Source organism: Mytilus edulis, chromosome 4 (assembly GCF_963676685.1).
Source record: "Mytilus edulis chromosome 4, xbMytEdul2.2, whole genome shotgun sequence".
In the NCBI taxonomy this organism is placed as follows: Eukaryota; Metazoa; Mollusca; class Bivalvia; order Mytilida; family Mytilidae; genus Mytilus; species Mytilus edulis.
The window spans coordinates 30,758,154-30,782,123 of NC_092347.1; the positions used below are offsets into that span (position 1 = coordinate 30,758,154).

Here is a 23,970-nt window from a genome sequence, read left to right on the forward strand (position 1 = left end):
TAAATATGATAAATCTATCAAATATGCCAAAAAAACGTCGTCATTTTTCAGATGATTTTTGTCAAAAATGAAAGTGGCCGCATCCGTGTTCATCCACAACCTTTATATATGTTATGTATCATCATAAAATACAACTTACATTTCAATATTATGAATGAACACGAATGGGGCCACTTTCATTTAAGACTGAAACCGTCTAAAATTTAACTAAAATGCTAAAATTATGAAGATTTCGGTAATTTAGCATGACTAAATGATGCTACTACCCGATATATGTGCATTGTATTGTCACAAACAGCCCATATTTATGTAGCAGAAGCATTCTTCTTTCCAATAAATAGCTAAAAGATTACATTTTCACAATTTTGTAAAACTGCTATATTTTGGGGCCAAAAAGGGGTCTTACTGAACCTACTCCTTTAGAAATTATTAAGAAACTAAGATTTATTTCCCTCAGTCAAAGTTGACCTTAATTGAATTTGGGTATTATTTCCAAGTCCTTTTTGGTCATATATAGCTCTTCAACTGTTCAGTTCTTAAACATGGCCACTTTTTCCCTAAAGACTTTTTGGTAGCTGAAATTACAGTGTAGTTACTTAAACAGCAAAGAAGTAGGTTCAATGGCCTTAAAATGGCCCCCTTTTTTAGCCTCAATTTTTAAATAGGCTATTTGCCAATTCCCGTAATTTACCCTATAACTAGAGATCCCTTTTTTTAGTTGTCTTCCTTAAGAGGGACATTAATTTTTATTTACAATGGAGAGCTAGCAGAAAGAGAAAATTTACCTGTGCGCTATGTGAGTAATCTTTAAGGTTTTCAAAGCTTTTAATTACATTAATTTGTTGTTTAGCTAAATACTTTTGACATCAGAAATTATTTTTCATAAAAAATTAGTTAAACCGCTGATACATCACTTTCAATTCATCATGCTTTGCATTAGCAAAAGCCAATTTTGTCCAGTATGGAACCAGTCTACAATTGACAAAGGGAAGTAATTTGTTTAAAAAGTGTGTAATAACAGAATCAAATCAGTAAATGGCAAATGGACTATTGGGATTTATTGACCAATATCACAATGAATAATAGCTAATACAGTAACTAAATAGGAAATAAGTCTTTTTGTTGCAAATTTACAATCCTGCGTTTTTGTCATGATGTCACCAATAGTACTATGCAGTTTGGTTTTTCATGAAAAACAATAATAATGGGTAAATTTTCATTGATTATTTAGACAGGAAACATAGAGCGCATATGTTGATAAAAAAGATCTTGACAATAATGTCAATGGAGCTATCATGTTTGAGTACAACAACCTAACAATCTATCGCATTAATCTTTAAACTTAACATATGAAAACAAAGTTTCTAAATAATATTTATTTACTAAAACATTTATCCCATACATGAAAATAAAGACAGATATAAGAATTCATACACAATAATCTACCACAACCACAAATGTTATATAATGATGTCAAGCAGCATGATACATACATACAACAGGAGATCTTAACATCGTTCAAGACCGAGAGTTAAAATCATTCCTCAGTAAAGGACCTAAATATCGTCCCCCGTCAATTATTAATTGGAATGAGTGTCGTAATATCATCCACGACTCACTCCATACTTACTGTATGAAATGGATAAAACGGGAAAAAGCTGACAAAAAATCTTTGGACTCTTTTTTTAATTCAGTAATGAAGATAGTTGATGTACGTATTCAACATTTTAAAGAACATTTTACTATAAACAATAACCACAATAAACCTATTTCTCGTATCAAACATAAACTAAAAGAACTAGCCAAGGAATTTGTTTTTGTCCCGGCAGATAAAGCTGCTAATAATATTATTATTGTTTGACGTAAATTTTACATTGAGGTTCTGAAAAAGGAAATCACCAATTCGCCAACATTCCAACTGACTCCATTTTCAGAAAACGAAATCTGTAACAAACATAAACTTTTAGCCACCGCTTTACAAGCAGAGCCAAATACAATGAAAGTCCCAACTATGTATTGGCTTCCGAAGCTACACAAAACCCCTTACAAATATAGATTTATTTCGTCTTCAAGCCATTGTTCAACTACTAAATTGTCTATTCTTCTTACCAGCACACTTGGTACAATTAAAAACCTGATAATAAATTGTTCAAATAAGGCCTTCGAAAATAGTGGAATAAATTACTTTTGGAGTGTCAAGAACTCGTTGGAAGTACTTGATAAATTGCATGCTTATATTGGTGATTTTGAATCTGTTCAAAGTTTTGATTTTTCTACCCTGTATACCACATTGCCTCACATTCTCATTAAGAAAAAATTCACACACCTAATTAAATGGGCATTCAAAAAATCAGAATGTGAATATATATGTTCAAACTCTTTTAGGTCATTTTTTAGTAGCAATAAACAAAAAAACTATGTTAATTGGACATGCTTTGATACTATATATGCCCTTGAATTTTTACTAGATAACATTTTTGTTCGCTTTGGAGATTCCGTATATCGTCAGATTATCGGAATTCCAATGGGGACTAACTGTGCACCACTTATTGCGGACCTGTTTTTGTATTGTTATGAGTTACAATTTATGACAAAAATAAGCAAAGACCCATCGAAACAACATCTGATAAACAAATTTAATAATACTTTTAGATATTTGGATGATATTTTGGCTCTCAATAATGACGACTTCAGTATGTATATTAATGAAATTTATCCTGTTGAACTTACTTTAAATAAAGCTAATACTAACAATGACCACTGCCCTTTTCTCGATCTTGATATCTATATCACTAATGGAAAGCTGAATACTAAAATTTATGATAAAAGGGATGATTTTTCATTTCCTATCGTTAATTATCCGTTTTTAGATGGTGACGTTCCCTTGTCACCATCTTACGGTGTTTATATATCTCAACTTGTACGATTCGCTCGTGTATGTAACAATGTTTTCGATTTTAACGAGAGAAATTTATGTATTACTGAAAAATTATTACACCAAGGTTTTCGATATCACAAACTAGTCAAAACATTTACTAAATTTTATCATCGGTATAAAGACATCATTCGTAAATATAGCTCAACATGCAGACTTCTAATACGTTCAGGTATTTCACATCCAATTTTTTATGGTAATATTCTTTATAAAGCACAAAGGTGTCAGTATTCACCTCAGAAACTTACAAAACCTTTGAATAGACTTATTAAGAAGGGATATAATTACGATACTGTTGTCAAGTCATTAAAGATTGCATATTTTGGCGTTAATATTGAATCACTGATAAGGTCTTTGCATCGGAACTAAACACATTTATTCTAAAAACAGTTGTTGGCATGACACGGGTTATGTTCTTCTCATATATGTTATGATGGTATGATACTAAACCCCTAACGGGAAGGATTGTGCCTGATGTTCATATGATGAAATCATAATCTTTCAGTCAGTTTAATTGAAGTCTGGAGCTGGCATGTCAGTTAACTGCTAGTAGTCTGTTGTTATTTATGTATTATTGTCATTTTGTTTATTTTCTTTGGTTACATCTTCTGACATCAGACTCGGATTTCTCTTGAACTGAATTTTAATGTGCGTATTGTTATGCGTTTACTTTACTACATTGGTTAGAGGTATAGGGGGAGGGTTGAGATCTCACAAACATGTTTAACCCCGCCGCATTTTTGCGCCTGTCCCAAGTCAGGAGCCTCTGGCCTTTGTTAGTCTTGTATTATTTTAATTTTAGTTTCTTGTGTACAATTTGGAAATTAGTATGGCGTTCATTATCACTGGACTAGTATATATTTGTTTAGGGGCCAGCTGAAGGACGCCTCCGGGTGCGGGAATTTCTCGCTACATTGAAGACCTGTTGGTGACCCTCTGCTGTTGTTTTTTATTTGGTCGGGTTGTTGTCTCTTTGGCACATTCCCCATTTCCATTCTCAATTTTATACACACAGAACTGATATTTTATATCAAAAATATTTATTCCTAATGAAATCTCTTCTTTCATGCATTATCTTATCTTTATTCGAAATCAAGATATTTTTTTTTAATACAAAGACTGCTTCTAATGTCATTCAATATAATAGTGTGAAATAGAGGCCTAATCATTCATTTATTATTTATCTTAATTATTGTATTCATTGTGGAAAGTTGCACAATGTCTAACTGTTACATATGCACATTCTGTTGTGGACTAAAACATCATTTAGATTACTCATAAATACAAAATACCTTTTATAAAAAACCTTAATGTATATAAGATGAAAATATAAAACAAATTCATAAGCATATGTTATTCTTTCTATTGTTGTTGTTGAAAAAGCATGATATAAGACTGTTTTGCCAACATACAGAAATTGTAGCCTATCTAAAAATAATTTCCAGTTACCTGAAAATGAAATTGAAATCCTTGAAGAGAATGTACAAGGGAAATGGTGAATTTGTCAAAGAGACAACAACCCTACCAAAGAGCATATAACAGCTTTAACGGTTTCATTTGAAAAACATGTTAATGAGACAAAATGCAGCAAAATGATAAAGGAATGTATGTGTCTAACATATTTGTATTATGCTTCCTGATCACCTTGTTGTATAAGCATTTGACTTTTATTATCAACTTAAAGTAAAAATAATGAAAAGGTCAAACAAAAAACATCAACAAACCTTACATTACTGAATAATTTAATAGAAAACAAAGTTTTCAGGTATTGAAGTTTTTAAAAATACTGATCTTCATTCAAACAAATACATAAAGGTCTGTATTCAGCTACTCCAGTCATATACATTTATATTTTTATCTAAAATACCATTGTAAGCTGTCAATAACAAATAATAATATTCAAAATACAACACATTCATCCTATCAAAAATAAGGAGAATGTCACTTTTATACAAAAAAATCAATTCACTCTCATCTAAATTTATTTGACATTACTGCAACAATCATAACACTAATGATATATGAATGACAAATTTATAATAAAGATGCTAGTTTTATTAGAAGTTGCAAGATAAATGCTTTGGCTAGAGAGACCAGAGCACCAACATAATATTACTATGCCAAAAATTAATTCAAGAAATATTTTCTCTCCAAAAAACTCTATGGGAAAAGATTTTTATATTAATTTATGAAAAAAATATAACTTTTCTCTTTAACCATCACTTATATGTTGTGTAAGCATACACTTATATGTTGTGTAAGCATACACTTATATGTTGTGTAAGCATACACTTATATGTTGTGTAAGCTTACACTTATATGTTGTGTAAGCATACACTTATATGTTGTGTAAGCATACACTTATATGTTGTGTAAGCATACACTTATATGTTGTGTAAGCATACACTTATATGTTGTGTAAGCATCAGGAAATGGAATAAATGCTCATTGGCACATCTTCTTATATCTCTTAATACTACTTTGAGATATTCCATATTAACTTAGACTTAAAATAAATGCTGTGTTTGACCAGTATTGAAAAAAAGGCAGGATATCATTAGTTTTTTGACAGTATTTTCATTGTTTTTAGTTATCAACTTGCAAATCTCACGTTCTCAGGAAGTGATTTCTTTAACTTTTTACAAAAAAAAATTCTTTACAAATTTCATACATTTTCCCATAATTTTCAATTACCAATGTCTCATTAAACGAGACAAAACATATATTCTCTCTAGATGCATAGATAGAAGTCCTATACTGCTGAGGTCTTTGATCTTACAACTCTTCTTTTTGCTTTTTTAGGACGATTTCTACTTTGTCAAGCATGTGCTCGAATTTGCCATCAACACTGCTAACTGAAAACGATAAAAGCTTTTAAATACAATTGAAGTAATGCTTATCATTTACATCTATCAGAGATAGGGCATTAAGCCAACAACAAAATAATTTAAGAGTAATAAGCTTTATCATATCTATTGACAAAATCTCACCAAATATAAATTTGGTTCTGGGGGTGCACATACTTTTACAATCTAAAATATACTTAAAATTTGTCTACTAATAAGGAAAATCAATAAATTTTACGAAATATGCAATTTTGTCATGGTTTGTTGCCATGATTACTAGTTCAATGTAAAATTTGTTTTTATTTTTAAATACCTTGTATCTTAGTCTAGTTTGGACAAATTTAAGAATATCATATGTATGATAACTTTTAGATTTCATTTGCAGTAATTTTTGGGACAAATAAGGGCATTATTGCCCCTACTCCTTTTTAGTATTACATACAATAATGGTAGATAGAAACATTTTATAATTCTTTCAACTTTTCATTAAAACATTATAAACAAGAACAATCTTCCAGTCTTGGAATAAATATGATGGTTTATTTATTAGTTTTCATTGCTTTTGAACTAGACTTCAGTTACTGTGAGTACCCTTAGATCAGTAATTTATGTTTATTGTAATTTTTTTTGTTAGTTTGTTATGTTATTGTGCTCAAAATTGACAAGTCACTTTGAAACAGACTTTTGTAGTTGATTTTTATGTTGTGCTGTTACACCGATGTCTAAGATGTTTAACCCTGCCAGATTTAGAGAATCCCAGAGAATAAAATTCAGGGTTGTTGTTCCTGTCTGTCATATTTGTTTTTTTGTTTTCATTGTTTAAGTATAACCTAGGCTGTTTTTTAAAATTGTTTCACATTTTATCATGCTGGAGCCTTTTATAGCTTACTATACTGTACAAGTGTTGCTCATTGTTGAAGACCATTGTGTGACCCATAAATAGAAATTATTGGGATGGTTTTTATTATTTCGAAGAATGCGACAGGGTTATAATCGCAATGATTTAAACTCGCATTTTGAAATTATATATATGAATAACACTGAATTTTTTTCCCAATCGCAAAAATTAAAATCGCATTTTAGTTTAAAATAACAAAATCGCAATAATAAATGCCTGCAATAATTTCTAAATTTACAGAAGTTAGCAATATAAAGTACCCTCTTAAATATAATTTCATGATCTACTAAACAACCTAAATGTCATGAAAATAAATTTGATGCAAAATTAAAAGCTAGATTTAACTTGGAAGTTCACAATTAAGATTCAATAAATTTGCATGAGGCATTACCTGTGTTCCCAGGTATATCCACTTTGTATTCTCCTACTTCTAAGGGTTTTCCTTGAGATCCCTGAAATAGCAAGAACATTTTTAAATGCTATTATGAAATTTTTATACATCAATATAAATATGAAATGTAACAGTGTTTCTTTCATCCTATCCTTAGTTAGGTAAATAAAACATGAGGTCTAGAAACACTTGTTTCCCTTTTCTACAATTCTAGTTAACTCTAGATCTAAGCAATGAAATGACTGTTTTATAGTGTTGTTGGGTTGCTATCTCATTACTTTATACCCAAACTAAGTACTACTTTATCTATGTTTATTCTGTAAAATCAGAGAAATTTTAAATGATAAATATTCTAAGGGAGATAACTGTAACACACATTAGGATAAGCATGTAGGTGTAATACCACTATTGGTTTTCTCCTAGTATAATTTATTAGTCTTTGTTAAATTTGCACTTTTCCAAAAATTGTGCAGAATTTATCTTTGTTTCAAATAGAAATACTTGGCATGAGTAAATTTTTATCCTGTCCAGTACTATAGACAATTTTTTTCACATAACATTTCATTGTATATATAGACAATAATAGTGCATTGACTTGACATATCAATGATATAAGGATGAGGCTTAGAAACGGGGAAATGCGAGGCTGTGCCGAGCTATTTCCCTGTTTCGGGCCGAATGGGGTGAGTTCATTTATCTAAATATCTATAATGTTCATTTTATGGTAAGGAGTCATAAAGCAGTTTGGAAATTTATGTCAATTATTTACAGCTAATTAAGTTTACTTTACTCTGGGTACCTTGTTTAAATGTAAACTTACTTTATGTGAGAAGGCAGATAATATAAGAACGTTCTTTTATCACATTTCATGCAAAACATTTTTGTCCCTTGTGAGTTTAAATTTTTTTTTTTGTTAATACCTAAAATAAGTACTAATTAAACTATTATTATTAGTTAATCAGTAAATATAATCCAATTAAAATCTAAATGATGGAAGGAGGATTAAACCACCTGCAAACAAAAAGACAAAATGTTGGTTCAAAGAAGTGTTGGTAATAAAATAAGAATATCTTTTACAAATAATACACAAAGATATTTTAATCATACCAGTACTGTTCCTTCAACTGCTTTTCCTCCCTTGCCAGTCATAACGAAATTTTCAAAATATAAATATGACATTCCACTTTCCCTTTCTACAGAGCAAGCAAACTGTGTCTTTGTTTCATCTACAGATAACTTCATCAGCCATTGCTACAACAGATAAATAGAACATTGTATTCTGATTTACTATACATACACTGTAATATAAAGTTGGGTTAGTTTGTATTAAAGCAAGAGTTCAAAATCAAAAGGAACCTTACTTTTATCAATGTCATCAACAACAAAAGTTTCTGATACATCAATCTTAGTTTACTTGAGTTTGTAAAAAACATGTAAAAAAAGACTTTCAATCTGCATGACCTATGGCACCTTAAAACAAAAAGGCAAAGTGTTGATCCACTTCATTGTAACTTTGGTGGATAGTTCTCTCATTAGCAATCAATTGCTGGGCTGGTGCACATTTTTGTTTGGGGGCCAGCTGAGGCCCACCTCTTGGTGCTGGATTTTCTCGAAGACCCATTGGTTGCAAGTTGGGCAGTTGCAAACAGGTATATAGAAAGAACAAAATGATGGGTTTTCTCGTTTGAATATTTTACATTTGTGATTTCCAGACGTATTATAGCTGACTACGTGGTATGCGCTTTGCTAATTGTTGAAAGCTGTACGGTGACCTATAGTTGTTAATTTCTGTTTCATTTTGTCTCTTGTGAAGAGTTGTCTACATTGGCAATCATACCACATCTTCATTTCTATATATATTATTGGCATTAAAATTGTCTAGGAAACATTTAAGAACAGCAATAAATCTGTTGTAAGACAAAGACACTGTTTTTCACATTTTGAAATTATCTGCAAATATAACAGTCTCCTACTGGTCATAATATCTGAACATGATAATGCAGCTCTGTCTTCTTTTTCAGCAATGTTCAAAGTTCCTTGATAATTTGCAAACACCAAGCACAAGAAATGGGTGCAGAACTTTTCTTTTTAAGTTCAAGAGGGTCATATTTCTTAATTCATGAGGAACTCAAAATTGATCTGTAATTCCCATACATGTAGGAAAACTTAAACAAAACTCATTCATTATTGTTCCTCTACTTTCTGATCTGTAATTTATAATAAAAAGAACAAGACTATATTTTAAAATCAAGTCACTATCTCAATTGATGACATAAATAAACTCATAAAAATAAAAAATTTTCTGTCTTTGTACTGTATTTCTTTTTCCAAGTGTCAAGTGGTCATCGAGGCAAAAACCACAAAATCAAAAGCTTTTGTCACAAAGAAAATTGAATTCAATTTTTTTAAGGACTGATTTACTAGAACAACTGTTACCATCAGAAAACCCTAAAGATATCAATGACAGACTATAATCATGATATTAGATTATTGATGTACCATTAACAAAAATTGAAAATGTTATTATTGTTTGACCACCATAAAATTCTATAATTATCTCTGTAACCATGGTAACTTACTTCATCTGTTCCTCCCTCAGCTTGGTAGGTAAAGGAACAGGTAAATCCTTCCTAGAAAAAAAATAATCATAAGTACTAAAAATTCTATCTTTTTGATCACAGTAGTTTTATTTCAACAAATTATATACTGGTATACATCTTACAATGTATCTTCCAATTTTTAAACATTTGGCAGACACATTTATGTTTTTGCAGTTGAATCTTAATATAAAGACAGTTAGACTCTGAATCTACAGCAATCTAAACGAAGATTCAACAGGGAGGTACATGCAGTGATATTGATCTTTAGTTTACAAGTCTGAACAGTAACTTAGAATATTAGTCTTAAAATTATGATATGACTGATACATGTATATATTTAAACACAAAGCACCAATAATTTGCTAAACATTTCATTGCTCACTTCAATGAAATTCTTTTATAGGTGTCACATCACCAATTACTCCCTCCAATTCAGAACGTATGTGAAAGTAGGCCTACTCAGACAAAAAATAGTGCATTTGATGTCATTGTTTACTTAAACTAACCAACAAATTGGCAGAAATGAACCTTTTGGTGAAAGAGAAATATATTGTTGGCCAGGAGGATTTTGAAAATAAATAACTCAGCCTTGATAATCACAAAAATAAATGGTTTGTTCTGTGGTAGTTTTGAAAATAAATTACCTGACTTGCAATGTATTGAAAATAAATAACTCAGCAGGTCTAATCAAAAGTATGAGATGGCACCAGATTTTTCATAAATTCCTCTTTTTTCCCCAAAAAAATCGGGAAACACTTCCCAATTTTTTTAATAATAAAATAATAAATATTATTTAGATATACTTGAAATGTCTGAAAATTGGTTTCATTTAACTTGAAGTATATTGTCTCAGGAAACCTTACCTCACTTTTATTTTAACAGGGCCGTAACTACATTGAGACAATTGCCTCATAAAGGAAATTTTGAAACCAAACTCTTGTCTCCATATATATCAAATTGTGTTCACGGTGAGTGCCTTGCAAGAAGCAAGTTCTGTTTTCTCTCAGACGTAGCCCTGATTTTATGGGATCAATGTTTCTTATTTATTTGTCTTTTGTTCATTGATTGCCCTCCTGTATTCTGTTAGTGTTGTATTCCTTTTGTAATCTAGTATAAATTTTGTTATGAACTTGTTCATGAGTTTAAAAAAACAAACACAGCCACAGACTTAACTATGTGAATTCCATTTTTGCTTTATCATGCACATTGATGTTGTCCCTAGAACAAGTAGAAACTTAAGTCTTACGTACACTGAATTTATACATTTTGCTTTAAGACCAAAATATTGTCAAAAAATTATGAAAACAAAACTTGCATTTTCAGATTATGAAAGGGTCTTCAGAACACCCAGAAAGCAGATTTTGAATCATTTGTTCTATAGCTTCTTGGGCACTCAGTGGCTCCAAAACCCTTCAAAAAATGTGTTAGCCAATATTTTTAAAAGAGGCTAGTTACAAACTTTAATACTATGTACATGTAGGTATGCAATACATGTACATGCAGTTGGGAATATAAAAGATTTATTTCTGCAGAGGATTAAAATTAATTCTGATTCAATGACTTGACTAAACATGTATTATTTATAATAAACAAATCATTTAAAAATTGTAAGTTTTGGAATATCATAAATATACTGTAAATTCAGAAATTAATGCGAGGTTTTTATTATTGCGAAAAATGCGACTGAGTTGTAACCGCAATAATTTAAACTCGCATTTTGATATATTTTATATGAATTTAACAGAATTTTTCTTAAAATTGTAAAAATTAAAATCGCATTTCTGTCTAAAATGACAAAATCGCAATAATAAATGCACGCAATAATTTCTGAATTTACAGTAGTCATGATAGTTGTGAAAATGAATAATCAGTCCATATGCTTTAATGAAAATGAAAAATCTTGCTTCAATAGTGCAAAAAATGAATAATCTGTCCTCTTAGTTAATAAAAATAAATAACAGATCAAAAACAAATCCTCCTGGCCCCCCAGAATATCAAATGGTTTTCCCCTAAGTACAAGGACCGTCTATACTAACTACACAAAATGTGTGTATCAAACAAATTGGATGTGACATTCTGCAGTTGTGAATTTTTTAATTTATGGGTTGGGTGACAGCACTGGCAAGCGGTGAAACCTGATCCTGAGTTTAAACAAACTTTTTTTAAAAGTTTATGAGAAATTACTGTGAGAAATTGTGTACCATAAGCAAAAAAAAAATCAAAAAAAATCCCTTAAATGCATTCGGATGTCAATGATAAGAGGAAACTATACACCTTATCACTAATCCCGGCTGACCCGGCCGCTGGAACTTTTCACGTCAACAACAATCAGTTTTCCATTGTGGCATCAGATATTTTGTTTTATGACGTCAAAATTTTATGGGAACCTGTGTGATATCCAGTAAATTAATGGCGGACAGATAGCGATAAGGTGTATTATTACAAGCCAGACAAGTTGGGTCAATTTTGACCTTAGGATCAGGTCACTGTAGGCATTTTTGATAATTTTAAACCAGTATAAGGAACAGTGCTATTATACTGGCTTCTGAACCTTTATTGTTGCTGAAATTTTATCCTGCATCTTGTTGCTTAGTGTCTCCAGTATAAATTGGTGGAGAAAGAAACAGATAAAGATTGCAATGAGTTAGCTTAGTATGCTGATGAAAACAATGATAAGGTCAAAAACTAGAATGTGAGATCCACATTTAGTCAGTGTGAAAGGTTAAATTATGTGTCAAGTTTATATCACTAACCTACCAACAACAAGAATACGAGCAAAAATCAATATAACACCTCTAACGATCGACCAAAAGGGGCTGGAGAAACTACTAAAAAACACAAACCCTAATAAAGCCTCTGGACCAGACAACATCCCAAACCGCATACTCAAGGAATGTGCTGAACAACTAGCACCCATCCTACAAATCATCATGCAATGCTCGCTAGACACAGGTGAACTACCAAAAGACTGGAGAGACGCAAACATATCCAGTATCTTCAAAAAAGGAGACAAACACCTGGCAGAAAACTACAGACCTGTATCCTTAACATCTGTCATCAGCAAAATTCTAGAACACATCGTATGCAGGCATATTCTTAAACATCTGGAAAAAAACAAAATCCTAACCAACTTAAACCACGGCTTCAGGTCAGGATACTCATGTGAAACCCAACTCATAACTACCATCAACGACTTCTTACAAGAACACGACAAGGGACATCAAATCGACGTAGGCATATTAGATTTCTCAAAAGCTTTCGACACCGTACCACACAACAAATTATTACATAAATTAGATCAGTATGGAATTAAAGGAAATACACACAAATGGCTTAAGAACTTCCTAACTGCAAGATCAATGAGAACCATCGTGGAAGGCGAATCATCTGGCGAAACAACAGTCGACTCTGGGGTCCCCCAGGGCACAGTCTTAGGACCAATCCTATTCCTGTGCCACATCAATGACCTACCAGACAGTGTAACATCATCAGTAAGACTATTTGCTGACGACTGCCTACTATACAGAACAATTAAAAATAGCCAAGACCAACAAAAGCTACAAACAGATTTGGAACAACTAGAAATCTGGGCCGACAAATGGGGAATGCGATTCAACGCCAAAAAGTGCTATGTTCTATCCATAAACAAAAAAGCAGACAAATTCTACACACTTAATAAACACATCCTACAAGAAGTACAAGTGAACCCCTACTTAGGACTCCAAATCTCAAACGATCTGAAATGGAGCTTCCACATAAATAACATCAGCAAGAAAGCCAACGCCACCTTGGGCTTTCTTCGGAGGAACTTGAGGAACGTACCAGAAGCATGTAGGAAAGTAGCATATATATCCCTTGTAAGATCAACCATGGAATATGGCGCAACAATCTGGAACCCATATATGAAAGGGGATATTGACAAACTAGAACGTATCCAAAACAGAGGCTTACGATTCATAAAGAAAAACTACAGGAGTCGGGAAACAGGGTCCATAACTAATATGAGACGCCAGCTTGAAATGGAGACGCTAGAGGAAAGAAGACACAGCCTCCGTCTTATCCTGATTTACAAGGTGGTTGAGGGTCTGGTGCCGGCTCTACCAGCCGACAATTTTGTCATACCAGCAAGACCGAAACGAACAATTAAAGCCAAAACGTACTTAAACTGTGAAACTGACAATATCATCGAACGTCAAGTTATTAATAACACCAGAGGACTGAAAGTACCAAATAGCAACAAACCACAGTACAAACATTCATTTTTTGTGGAAACAACTATTCACTGGAACCAACTACCAGATAAAGTTGTGCATGCAGGTTCTGTAGAGGCATTTAAGACCGCTCTACAAGAACACCGCCCATAACAACGGCGCTCTTCTCCACCGTGTATAAAAGCCTTAATAGGATTCTACACGTACCACTACAGACACTACAGATACAGATATTTGCATAGACTTTGGGAATTGACTGGATTAGTGTAATACCAAATCTTTTTCTTCTGTTATCCTTTTTCCTAAGGGCCTGACATCAATTGTTTCTGCTCTCACTTCATCTGGGTCGATGTTACTAGAGGCACTGTAGCCAAATAAGTAAACAATACAAAAGAGGTATTGGAGATTCAGTTGCATTACGTTTCAGCTTTACTTTTCAACACACACAATTTCGCCAGATGGACGTGGACCAATGAACGTTGAAATTGTAAGGTCAAAATCCAGAACGTCATTTCGGAAGATCCTTTGGACTTTTAAATTCTAATAAATGATAAACTCCGAAAGATCAAAGTCCAAATAGACAGAAGATACCACACAATCTTGAAAAATGGCAGCCCCTATGAGATATGATGGGAAAGTGGCTTTAATTACCGGTGCAGGAAATGGTAATATGATTTTTATGGTTGTTAAATTTATATTTTGTACAATAATGAAATGCAAATATTGTTTCTTCAGAGATTTGACAAGATCTCAGCTGATATTAACCCTTGAAGTTTTAAGTTTGGTCCACCAATCATCCAAATGAATATAATTGTTGTACACGTAACTAAACCCAATAAGGTCAAAGGCAATTTAATTCTGTTCAATTCCCTGTTTGGAGTAATTTATTTTGAAATCTGCACTGTGTAACACACACAGAATCACTGGGTCTGTTTCTAATGTTTTTCACTGGGATGTGCAACTGGTCTGCCATGCATTCCATCTTAAATTTCGCACTGAAGGAACAGGTTGGAGCCATTGTCATCTTTGTAATATGAGGCAGGCAATACCTGGGAAGAAGTTTGTATTAAAAAAAATTTTAATTCACGCATGTCATGCATGTTGATAAAAGAAACGGAAATACCGTAACGTTTCCGATATTGGTTCTGTTGTTAGGGATTTAGTTGTGACGATATTTAAGTTATGACGTCATATTCAATGTTAACAAAAAAAACACTGTTATCAGGTAACGTTTTTTTTATATCAAACAATTATTAAAAATGATTGGGTGTTGAATTCCTTCCTACATGTCCTATATTTGTTGATATGTTGATAAATATACATTTTATTCAAAGTCTCATGCAAACAAGACCGGCCAGAAAACATTTGTGCGCAGATGCAGACCGGAAAAGAAAGTAGATCTGAACAAAAAGTTAACGATTTTGAGTTCATTAGTAGAATGAAAAATTTGGGAATTTTTTTTTTTTTCATTGATTTTTCTACCATTGTCTACCGTAATTGGGGACTTCGTCCCCATATTAATTGGATGAATGTACAAATCTAACGATTCTCTACAAAATTGACCGATCGTATAAATTTGACAGTTCCTATTGGGTTTGACAACTTGAACTCAAATGATATATACTGTGGGGCCGCAAATTAAAATAAGTATTTGTTACTGTTAGTTAACTCCATACAACCAAGACATTCATATCTTTAGTGGTATTCATTTTATGTACATCTTAAAACATGATATCATGGGTCACATGTTCAAGCATGGACTTACAAACAGAATAACTTAATTATTATATGTACAATGTATTTAGTTTCCTTGTATAGCCTGAGGTCTTAGCACAAGATTCAAAATATGATATTATATTTGTTGGAAGATGTAAAAAATTCATTACTTATTTGACAGAAAATTCTGGGCATAATTAAGAAGCGAACATTTTTTTATTGTTATTCTTTAATGTATCAAATATTTACTGATTTTTTTAGCTCACCTGACCTAAAAGGTCAAGTGAGCTTTTCTCATCACTTGGCGTCCGTCGTCCGTCGTCCGTCGTCTGTCGTCCGTCGTCCGTAAACTTTTACAAAAATCTTCTCCTCTGAAACTACTGGGCCAAATTCTACCAAACTTGGCCACAATCATCCTTGGGGTATCTAGTTTAAAAAATGTGTGGCGTGACCCGTCAAACCAACCAAGATGGCCGCCATGGCTAAAAATAGAACATAGGGGTAAAATGCAGTTTTTGGCTTATAACTCAAAAACCAAAGCATTTAGAGCAAATCTGACATGGGGGTAAAATTGTTTATCAGGTCAAGATCTATCTGCCCTGAAATTTTCAGATGAATCTGACACCGGTTGTTGGGTTGCTGCCCCTGAATTGGTAATTTTAGGGTAATTTTGCTGTTTTTTGGTTATTATCTTGAATATTATTATAGATAGAGATAAACTGTAAACAGCAATAATGTTCAGCAAAGTAAGATCTACAAATAAGTCAACATATTTAAAATGGTCAGATGACCCCTTTAGGAGTTATTGGCCTTTATAGTCAATTTTTAACCATTTTTCGTAAATCTTAGTAATCTTTTACAAAAATCTTCTCCTCTGAAACTACCATGCCAAACTAAACCAAACTTGGCCACAATCATCATTGGGATATCTAGTTTAAAAAATGTGTGGCGTGACCCGGCCAACCAACCAAGATGGCCGCCATGGCTAAAAATAGAACATAGGGGTAAATTGCAGTTTTTGGCTTATAACTCAAAAACCAAAGCATTTAGAGCAAAGGACAAGGTATGATAAGAGGCGTTTTTGGCCCCCTTCCCAAATAAGTTTATATATACATCATTGATAGCCTTAGTATAGAAACTATTCAAAACTATGATTTTTTTATGTTCCGGTGAAAGGAAGGTTGCCTAGCAACGGTTTAGATAAATAGCCAAATTATCACATATGCATTGCTTTCTCATTACACACTATCATAATTCAAAATAGTATTGTTTGTTTTACACTAACTTGAGTTTGCAAATGAAAAGTCACTTCAATTTCAGTTTAAAAAATGCTTAGCAACAACCTAGCAACACAAATTTTGCCTAGCAACGGTTCAAAAATTTGTAATTTCGGCCATATGAGGCATAAATATAGCAATATGTAAAGATTTAGCTACTGTAAATGATTTTTCTTTCATATGTATGATGTCTGAGTCATCATTATTTTTTTCAAGAAAATGAAATTGACCATAGTGTTAGACTATTTTGATCATTATGGGTCTAATTTCACGTACAACATATTTCTTTAAGAGAGTGACATGTCTTGATGACTGGATACGACATAAAACAATCCGTACGTAATATTCTGATCAATTATGGATCCCGGAATAATTTCTTACCCGTGCCGTTCACTTTGACGTATTATAATGACTTGTCAAAATATGTAAACAATCGGATTATTTTTCAAATTTTAAGACATGAGCGCCAACGTAGACCACCATGATATTTTATTAGGTGAAAGATACATAAGAGTACAGTTGATGGTTTAAAATTTCAAGATGGTCTACGTTGGCGCTGATGTCAAATTTTGTCTCCGAACATGACGAAATTGTAGATTTTTTACACTTTTTGTCGTTTAGGGCTTTTCAAGGTCTCAGTTTGAACATATTTGAGTACATAACATTTAAAAATAAGGTTCTACATGGACGATCAGATACTGCAGTTCATTACACAGGCGTGATGGGTTTCAACTTCAAAATTTAAAATTTCTGAAAAAAGGGGGGCCAGAAACAGCCCTTATCATACCTTGTCCTTTAACGTTGGGTAAGATTGTTTATCAGGTCAAGATCTATCTGCCCTGAAATTTTCAGATGAATCGGACAACCCATTGTCGGGTTGCTGCCCCTGAATTGATAATTTTAGGAAAATTTTGCTGTTTTTGGTTATTATCTTGAATATTATTATAGATAGAGATAAACTGTAAACAGCAATAATGGTCAGCAAGGTAAGACCTACAAATAAGTCAACATGACCAAAATTGTCGGTTGACCCCTTAAGGAGTTATTGCCCTTTATAGTAAATTTTTAACAACTTTTCCTCATTTTTTGCAACTTTTCTAAAAATCTTCTTCTCCAAAACTACTTTGCCAAATTTAACCAAACTTGGACACAATTATCATTGTGGTTTATAGTTTAAAAAATGTGTCCGATGACCCAGCCTACTAAACAAAATGGCCAACATGGCTAAAATTAGAACATAGTGGTAAAATGCAGTTTTTGCTTTATATCTTTGAAACTAAGACATTTAGGGCAAATCTTTCAACATTTAAATGTCCATCAGAATAAGATATATCCCCTCACAAATTTTGAGTTGAATCGGACAACCGGTTGTTGGGTTGCTGCCCTACAATTTGTGATTTTAAGGATATTTTGCAGTTTTTGGTTATTATCTTGAATACTATTATAGATAGAGATAAACTGTAAACAGCAATAATGTTCAGCAAAGTAAGATCTACAAATAAGTCAGCATGATCAAAATTGTTAGAGGACCCCTTAAGGAGTTATTGCCCTTTATAGTCAATATTGAACAACTTTTTCGTCATTTTTGTAACTTGTATAAAAATCTTTTCTAAAACGACTTGTCCAAATTTAACCAAACTTCGCTACAATCATAATACATTGTACTAGGGTATCTATTTAAAAAAAAAGTGTCTAATGACCCCGCCTACCAACGAAGATGGCCGACATCAGTAAACACATTAACAGGTGAGCGACACAGGCTCTTGAGAGCCTCTAGTTTTGAAAGAACTCTTGACCATTCATGTTAATATTCATTCAGCAGAAACAAACAACTATTGGATCCATAACCACGGTTATGTAATCAAATTTGCTTCAATTATTGAAAACTGATGATGGCCGCACAGACAAATGCCCCATGAGTGTGTAATGGCATTCTTGACAAACTGAGCAAGTATCTTTTACTTCCTTAAGAACTCAATAGTGACAACAATGTGCTAATTTCTTGTTGAGCTCCTGTCAGTGTAATACATATTAAACACATCACATGATGCACTAGTCTTGTTTATTAAATCGTGTAGACCGAAAGCTGACCGCAATAGTTAGACCGTACATGTTGTTAGTTTAGCAAAAAGTATGTATATGTAATTTTGATTGATATTGACAAACTGTTAATTCACTTTTAGGTATTGGTCGAGATTATGCATTGGCATTTGCTGCCAGAGGTGCCTCAGTTGTTGGTAAGTATTACTAAGAGTACTGAAAAATGGCAGCTTTATTTTCAGACATTCATTCACCTATAAGTTACAAATGCAATTTTAAATTTGAAGCTGTAGAAGCTCACTCTATAGAAAAGTTTGTATGATGAAAAATTATATACAATTTTGATAATATTTATTATGTATTAAGAAACAATTATGAACTGATATTATTTATGTTATTGTTTTCAGTTAATGACCTTGGAGGTGACATGAAAGGTGGAGGTCGTGGCACAATGGCAGCAGATAAAGTTGTTGAAGAAATTCGAGCCAAGGGTGGTAAAGCAGTACCTAACTATGGTAGGTAAACCGATGTTAACTTGGGTTAAGAAGTACCCAGCGATGGTAGATAAATAAACTCATTATAGATACCAGGACTAAATTTTATATATATGTTAGATGCGCGTTTCGTCTACAAAAGACTGATCAGGTAAAGGGTGGTAAAATTGATGCCCAGTAGGGATATTGGACTATCTTTAAACTCGATACATTTTGTCTACTGTTGTATACCATAACCATCAAATCTAAATGTGTGCATGCTAGTATATTATGTCTATTATCTACAAAGATTTTACATATGTCATTCGTGTCTAAGGTTGTATTTAAAATTCAGTTTTTTATTTACAATAAATGTATGCATAATTTCTGTTTGTATGAAATTAATTTCTGATTTTTAGATTCTGTTGAAGAAGGAGAGAAATTGGTACAGACAGCATTGGAAAATTTTGGAAGGATAGGTGAGTATACAAATTCATTAAACAACTACAGATTTCTAAGACCAACATGTTTAAAAGGCTTGAATGTAAAATGTAAAAGTGTTTGACAAAGAAAAAAATCATAACATTGTACACTTAATGTCAGTTCTAGGACAGTTTAAAACAATTGACTGAATTGCTGTCATTGTTTCATTAGCTTCTAAAATTAGTGTATTTTGGGGGATATGATGAGAATGATATAATGAATGGTCATTTAGTATATAAGCCATCTGATTAGGAAAACAATATAAGTTAACCATCTTTTTTGCTGGACATTCCCGACAAATTTCCCTTTTAACAATGGCACATTTTTTCTGTCACGAAAGTTACTGATTTTATGTTTTATTTTATATAAAATTGAGAATTGAAATTGGGAATTTGTCAAAGAGACTACCATCCGACCAAAGAACAGCGGAAGGCCACCTATGGGTCTTCAACACAGTAAGGAAATCCAATATCCAGAGGCAGGCTTCTTCTGGCATAAAAAATTCTTCTTCACAAAAATGTTTCAGTGAAATAATGGATGTCATACTATACTTCCAAACATATTAATGAACTATAATTAAAAAATTCATATAAGTCTAACAAACATGACAAAGGCCAGAGGCTCCTAACTTGGGACAGGCCAAAAAATGTGATGGGGTTAAATATGTTTCAAGAGATATCAACCCTCCCTTATACCTCTAGCCAATGTAGAAAAAAACAAACACACTACAATACTGTCAATACACATAGTAAAACTAAGTTTGAATATCTTGTTTGCAAATTTCAAATAAATATCTATATATTTTTTTTCAGATATTGTGGTAAACAATGCTGGAATATTAAGAGATAGGTCCTTTGCCAGGATAAGTGACCAAGACTGGGGTAAGACTTTTATCACTAAAATAAAGAAACAGTTCATCAGAAAATAATTTAACAAAGTAATCATGTACCAGTAAATCGATCAATTTATTTGGCATTTTATTTGTGGAAATTGACACTTTGTTATTAAGAATATTATGAGTAAAAGATATTCCACTTGTTTTGATTAAAAGTCAAAATCGCAACTATAAATACACACAATAATTTCTGAATTTACAGTATACAGTCTCTGTTTCTGCAACTTGCACATTGTTGTCAATATAATGGAATTTGATGCAATTGTCATGCAAATGAGAGGTTTAGCTAGCTATAAAACCAGGTTAAATCCACCATTATCTACTTAAGAGAATGCCTGTATCAACAAGAATATGACAGATGTTGTCCATTTATTCGTTTCATGTGTTTGATCTTTTGAATTTGCCATCTGGTGAGAGACTTTCCATTTTAATTTTTTTCTTATTTCAGTATTTTTTGTGATTTTACTTTTTGATATCTACTTGCAAGAACTATAGAGCAAGTGAAACTGGGAAGTAAAAGCACATTTGATAAATGTACTTGTAATTGTATACTTCAGACTTGATTCACAGAGTTCATTTGAGAGGATCATTCCAGGTCACAAGAGCAGCATGGCCACACATGAAAAAGAACAAATATGGCAGGTCAGTAATCGGTTTTATAAACACACATTTATTATAGCAATGAAATAAGGATAAAGTTTTCTTAAAGTAAAATGATCTGAAAATATGAGCATTACAATTTGGAGTGATGTTATTATTTCTATAACTTTAAAATAAAATTTATGAGATTGTTATTTCATTTCAGAATTATAATGGTGACATCAGCAGCTGGTATCTATGGTAACTTTGGACAGGCTAATTATAGTGCAGGTATGACACATGATATTCACAATAAAAACAGATTTAATGATTACAGGTTTTCGGTACAATTTAAGCAAGACAAAAACATAGTTTTCCAAATCTGTTATCTTTTTGTTTTTTTATAGGAAAATAATATTTCATATATGTGACAATAAAGTAATCTTATCGCTATTTTATGAAATTTTCCTTTGATCTTACTGACTGATTATTTTTTTTCTTAGAAATGTACAGTTATTTGAAAAATTATCGCTAGAAACTAAGGGTGCACATTCCCATTGTCAATGAAATAAACAATGTCGTCATAGGTAAAATAGCGATAAAAACATTATCATTGCTTTTCTCACTTTGCAATATTGGCTCAAGGGAGAAATTCAATCTCCTTTTAGATGATCAATAATAATCTAATATTCTATGTCCTTAGGTCTGTGGTGAAGAGTTGTCTCATTGGCAATTATACCACATTTTCTCATTTTTAAATGTTTATGTTGAGGAATTTGAATATGTCGTACAATGAACATAAATTATTACAAAATTCCTAATTTACCATTCCAGCAAAATTGGGTGTCCATGGTATGGCAAATACATTGGCTATTGAAGGGAAGAAGGATAATATTAAAGTTAACACAGTGGCACCAATGGCAGGTTCAAGGATGACAGAGACTGTCATGCCACCTGGTGAGTACAGAATATAAAACTTATATAGCAGATTATAAACTGGCCATTCACTTATTTCTACCTACTATAAGTAGTAACACCGTGTTCTACTATCACACTTTATTATACTGTGGGATCATTATTATTCATTGGATACTAATTTTTTGTGGATTTTGTGGTTACAGGTTAACCAAGAAATTATGTGTTCAAGGAATAGCAAATTTTCTAAAGTCTTGTGTGCAGTCTTTGGCAAAACCATGAACTTAAATATCCACGAACACATAAATTTTCTTCATCCACGAAAATTTGTACCCACAAGAATAATTGTATCCACAGTATGATAGAACTTGTCAAGTCAAATTATCAGAGACAGGAATAAAACATATTTATGTATTATAGCTTAAAAGTCAAAATGAGGGTGCATGTGTTTTTTCTTTCCTTTATTTTTAATTTAAAGGTGTGTTTTTAGGGAAATTAAATATTAAGTGTAAAATAGTAATTTTCAAATTCACAATTAAAAGAATCAATCCTTAATTTTTTTTGTTAAGGAGGCTCGCGGGTATAAGATTTTCAGAAAAAAATTAAAAATTAAATTTTCATTACAAATTTTATTTATTACCTTAAGTAGTTGTTACTTTATCATGTGCTACAAAAATCATTCCAAAAAATCAATTCGTGTTGGCACCAGCGGACTTTTAAAATGTAGATATCACTTAAAAAGCTCCAAATTATCTCCCTTTGGTGCAAAAATGCCATTTTTTGGCATTAAAATTGAGATATCTTTTTTAATTCATCGGTGACCTATATTTTTTATTGTTGTTTTCGAATAAGCTGTACATAAACTAAATAATTATAAAATTTTAGTGATTTCTGTAATTTAGTTCTTTTTTTATTTCGATATTACCGCTATTTCTCCTATTAGTTCAACAGAAAAAAAGGACATTAACAAAAATGTATGCTTCTTTCGAATGCAGATTGTGAGCGTAAATGAACGGTGACCCCATTTTTTTATTTCATTTTTCTATTAAGTATAAGATAAAGTTCATTTATAGAAAAATAAAGAGAAATCCTATATTAAATAAAAAAAATCATTTAGACCCGCGAGCCGCCTTAATGCCTGTATTATTATTGCAATTTTTTAAAAATGGACAAAATCAGGTTACAGGTAAATTATTGTGATTTCAGCAAAATCTGCATACAGATATACACATTAAATATGCAAGTTTTTATTATTTCGATACTCACTAAGTCACATTATTTGCATTTATTAAAACCTCACAATAATTTCTGAATTTACAGTACTTTTATTGTTTAAGATTGTGTATTGTTCTTTCTTTTGTATAGATGTAGTGCAAACATTGAAACCTGAATATGTAGCCCCATTAGTTCTGTACCTAACTCATGACTCCTGTGAAGAATCTGGGTCATTGTTTGAAGTGGGAGGTGGCTGGATAGGAAAATGTAAGTAGGAAACAATCATTTAGTTGGTTAATGAGTATTTTTATGCACTAGCTATATATGATTGTAAAAGTGCAATATATTTTTATGCCCCACCTACGAAAGTAGAAGGGCTTTATATTTTCTGGTTTGTGGGTCCTTTTGTTCTTCTGTCGTCTGTCCGTCTGTGCTGCTTCAGGTTATACTTTTTGGTCAAGGTAGTTTTTGATGAAGTTGATGTCCAATCAACTTC

The 23,970-nt window shown here is 32.1% G+C and overlaps 2 protein-coding genes across 2 annotated transcripts in view; one reads left to right on the forward strand and one right to left on the reverse strand.

The window, feature by feature from the left end:
- Window positions 1–4,235: 4,235 nt before the first annotated feature.
- On the reverse strand, window positions 4,236–14,374 carry LOC139519417 (myeloid-derived growth factor-like). Its single transcript, XM_071311498.1, has 5 exons — window positions 14,155–14,374; window positions 9,650–9,700; window positions 8,178–8,321; window positions 7,071–7,131; window positions 4,236–5,790 (listed from the first exon to the last, which is right to left on the reverse strand). The coding sequence occupies exons 1-5, from the start codon at window positions 14,296–14,298 to the stop codon at window positions 5,711–5,713; spliced, it is 480 nt and encodes a 159-aa protein (XP_071167599.1). The 5' UTR covers window positions 14,299–14,374; the 3' UTR covers window positions 4,236–5,710.
- A 24-nt stretch (window positions 14,375–14,398) lies between these two features.
- LOC139519416 (peroxisomal multifunctional enzyme type 2-like) overlaps window positions 14,399–23,970 on the forward strand; it is a 28,347-nt gene continuing 18,775 nt past the window's right edge. The window contains exons 1-9 of the mRNA XM_071311497.1: window positions 14,399–14,546; window positions 19,058–19,111; window positions 19,322–19,429; window positions 19,807–19,866; window positions 20,683–20,751; window positions 21,323–21,407; window positions 21,571–21,635; window positions 22,179–22,301; window positions 23,625–23,741. Of these exons, the coding sequence (XP_071167598.1) occupies window positions 14,489–14,546; window positions 19,058–19,111; window positions 19,322–19,429; window positions 19,807–19,866; window positions 20,683–20,751; window positions 21,323–21,407; window positions 21,571–21,635; window positions 22,179–22,301; window positions 23,625–23,741 (739 nt within the window). The 5' untranslated portion in view covers window positions 14,399–14,488. The remainder of the gene's footprint in view (window positions 14,547–19,057; window positions 19,112–19,321; window positions 19,430–19,806; window positions 19,867–20,682; window positions 20,752–21,322; window positions 21,408–21,570; window positions 21,636–22,178; window positions 22,302–23,624; window positions 23,742–23,970) is intronic.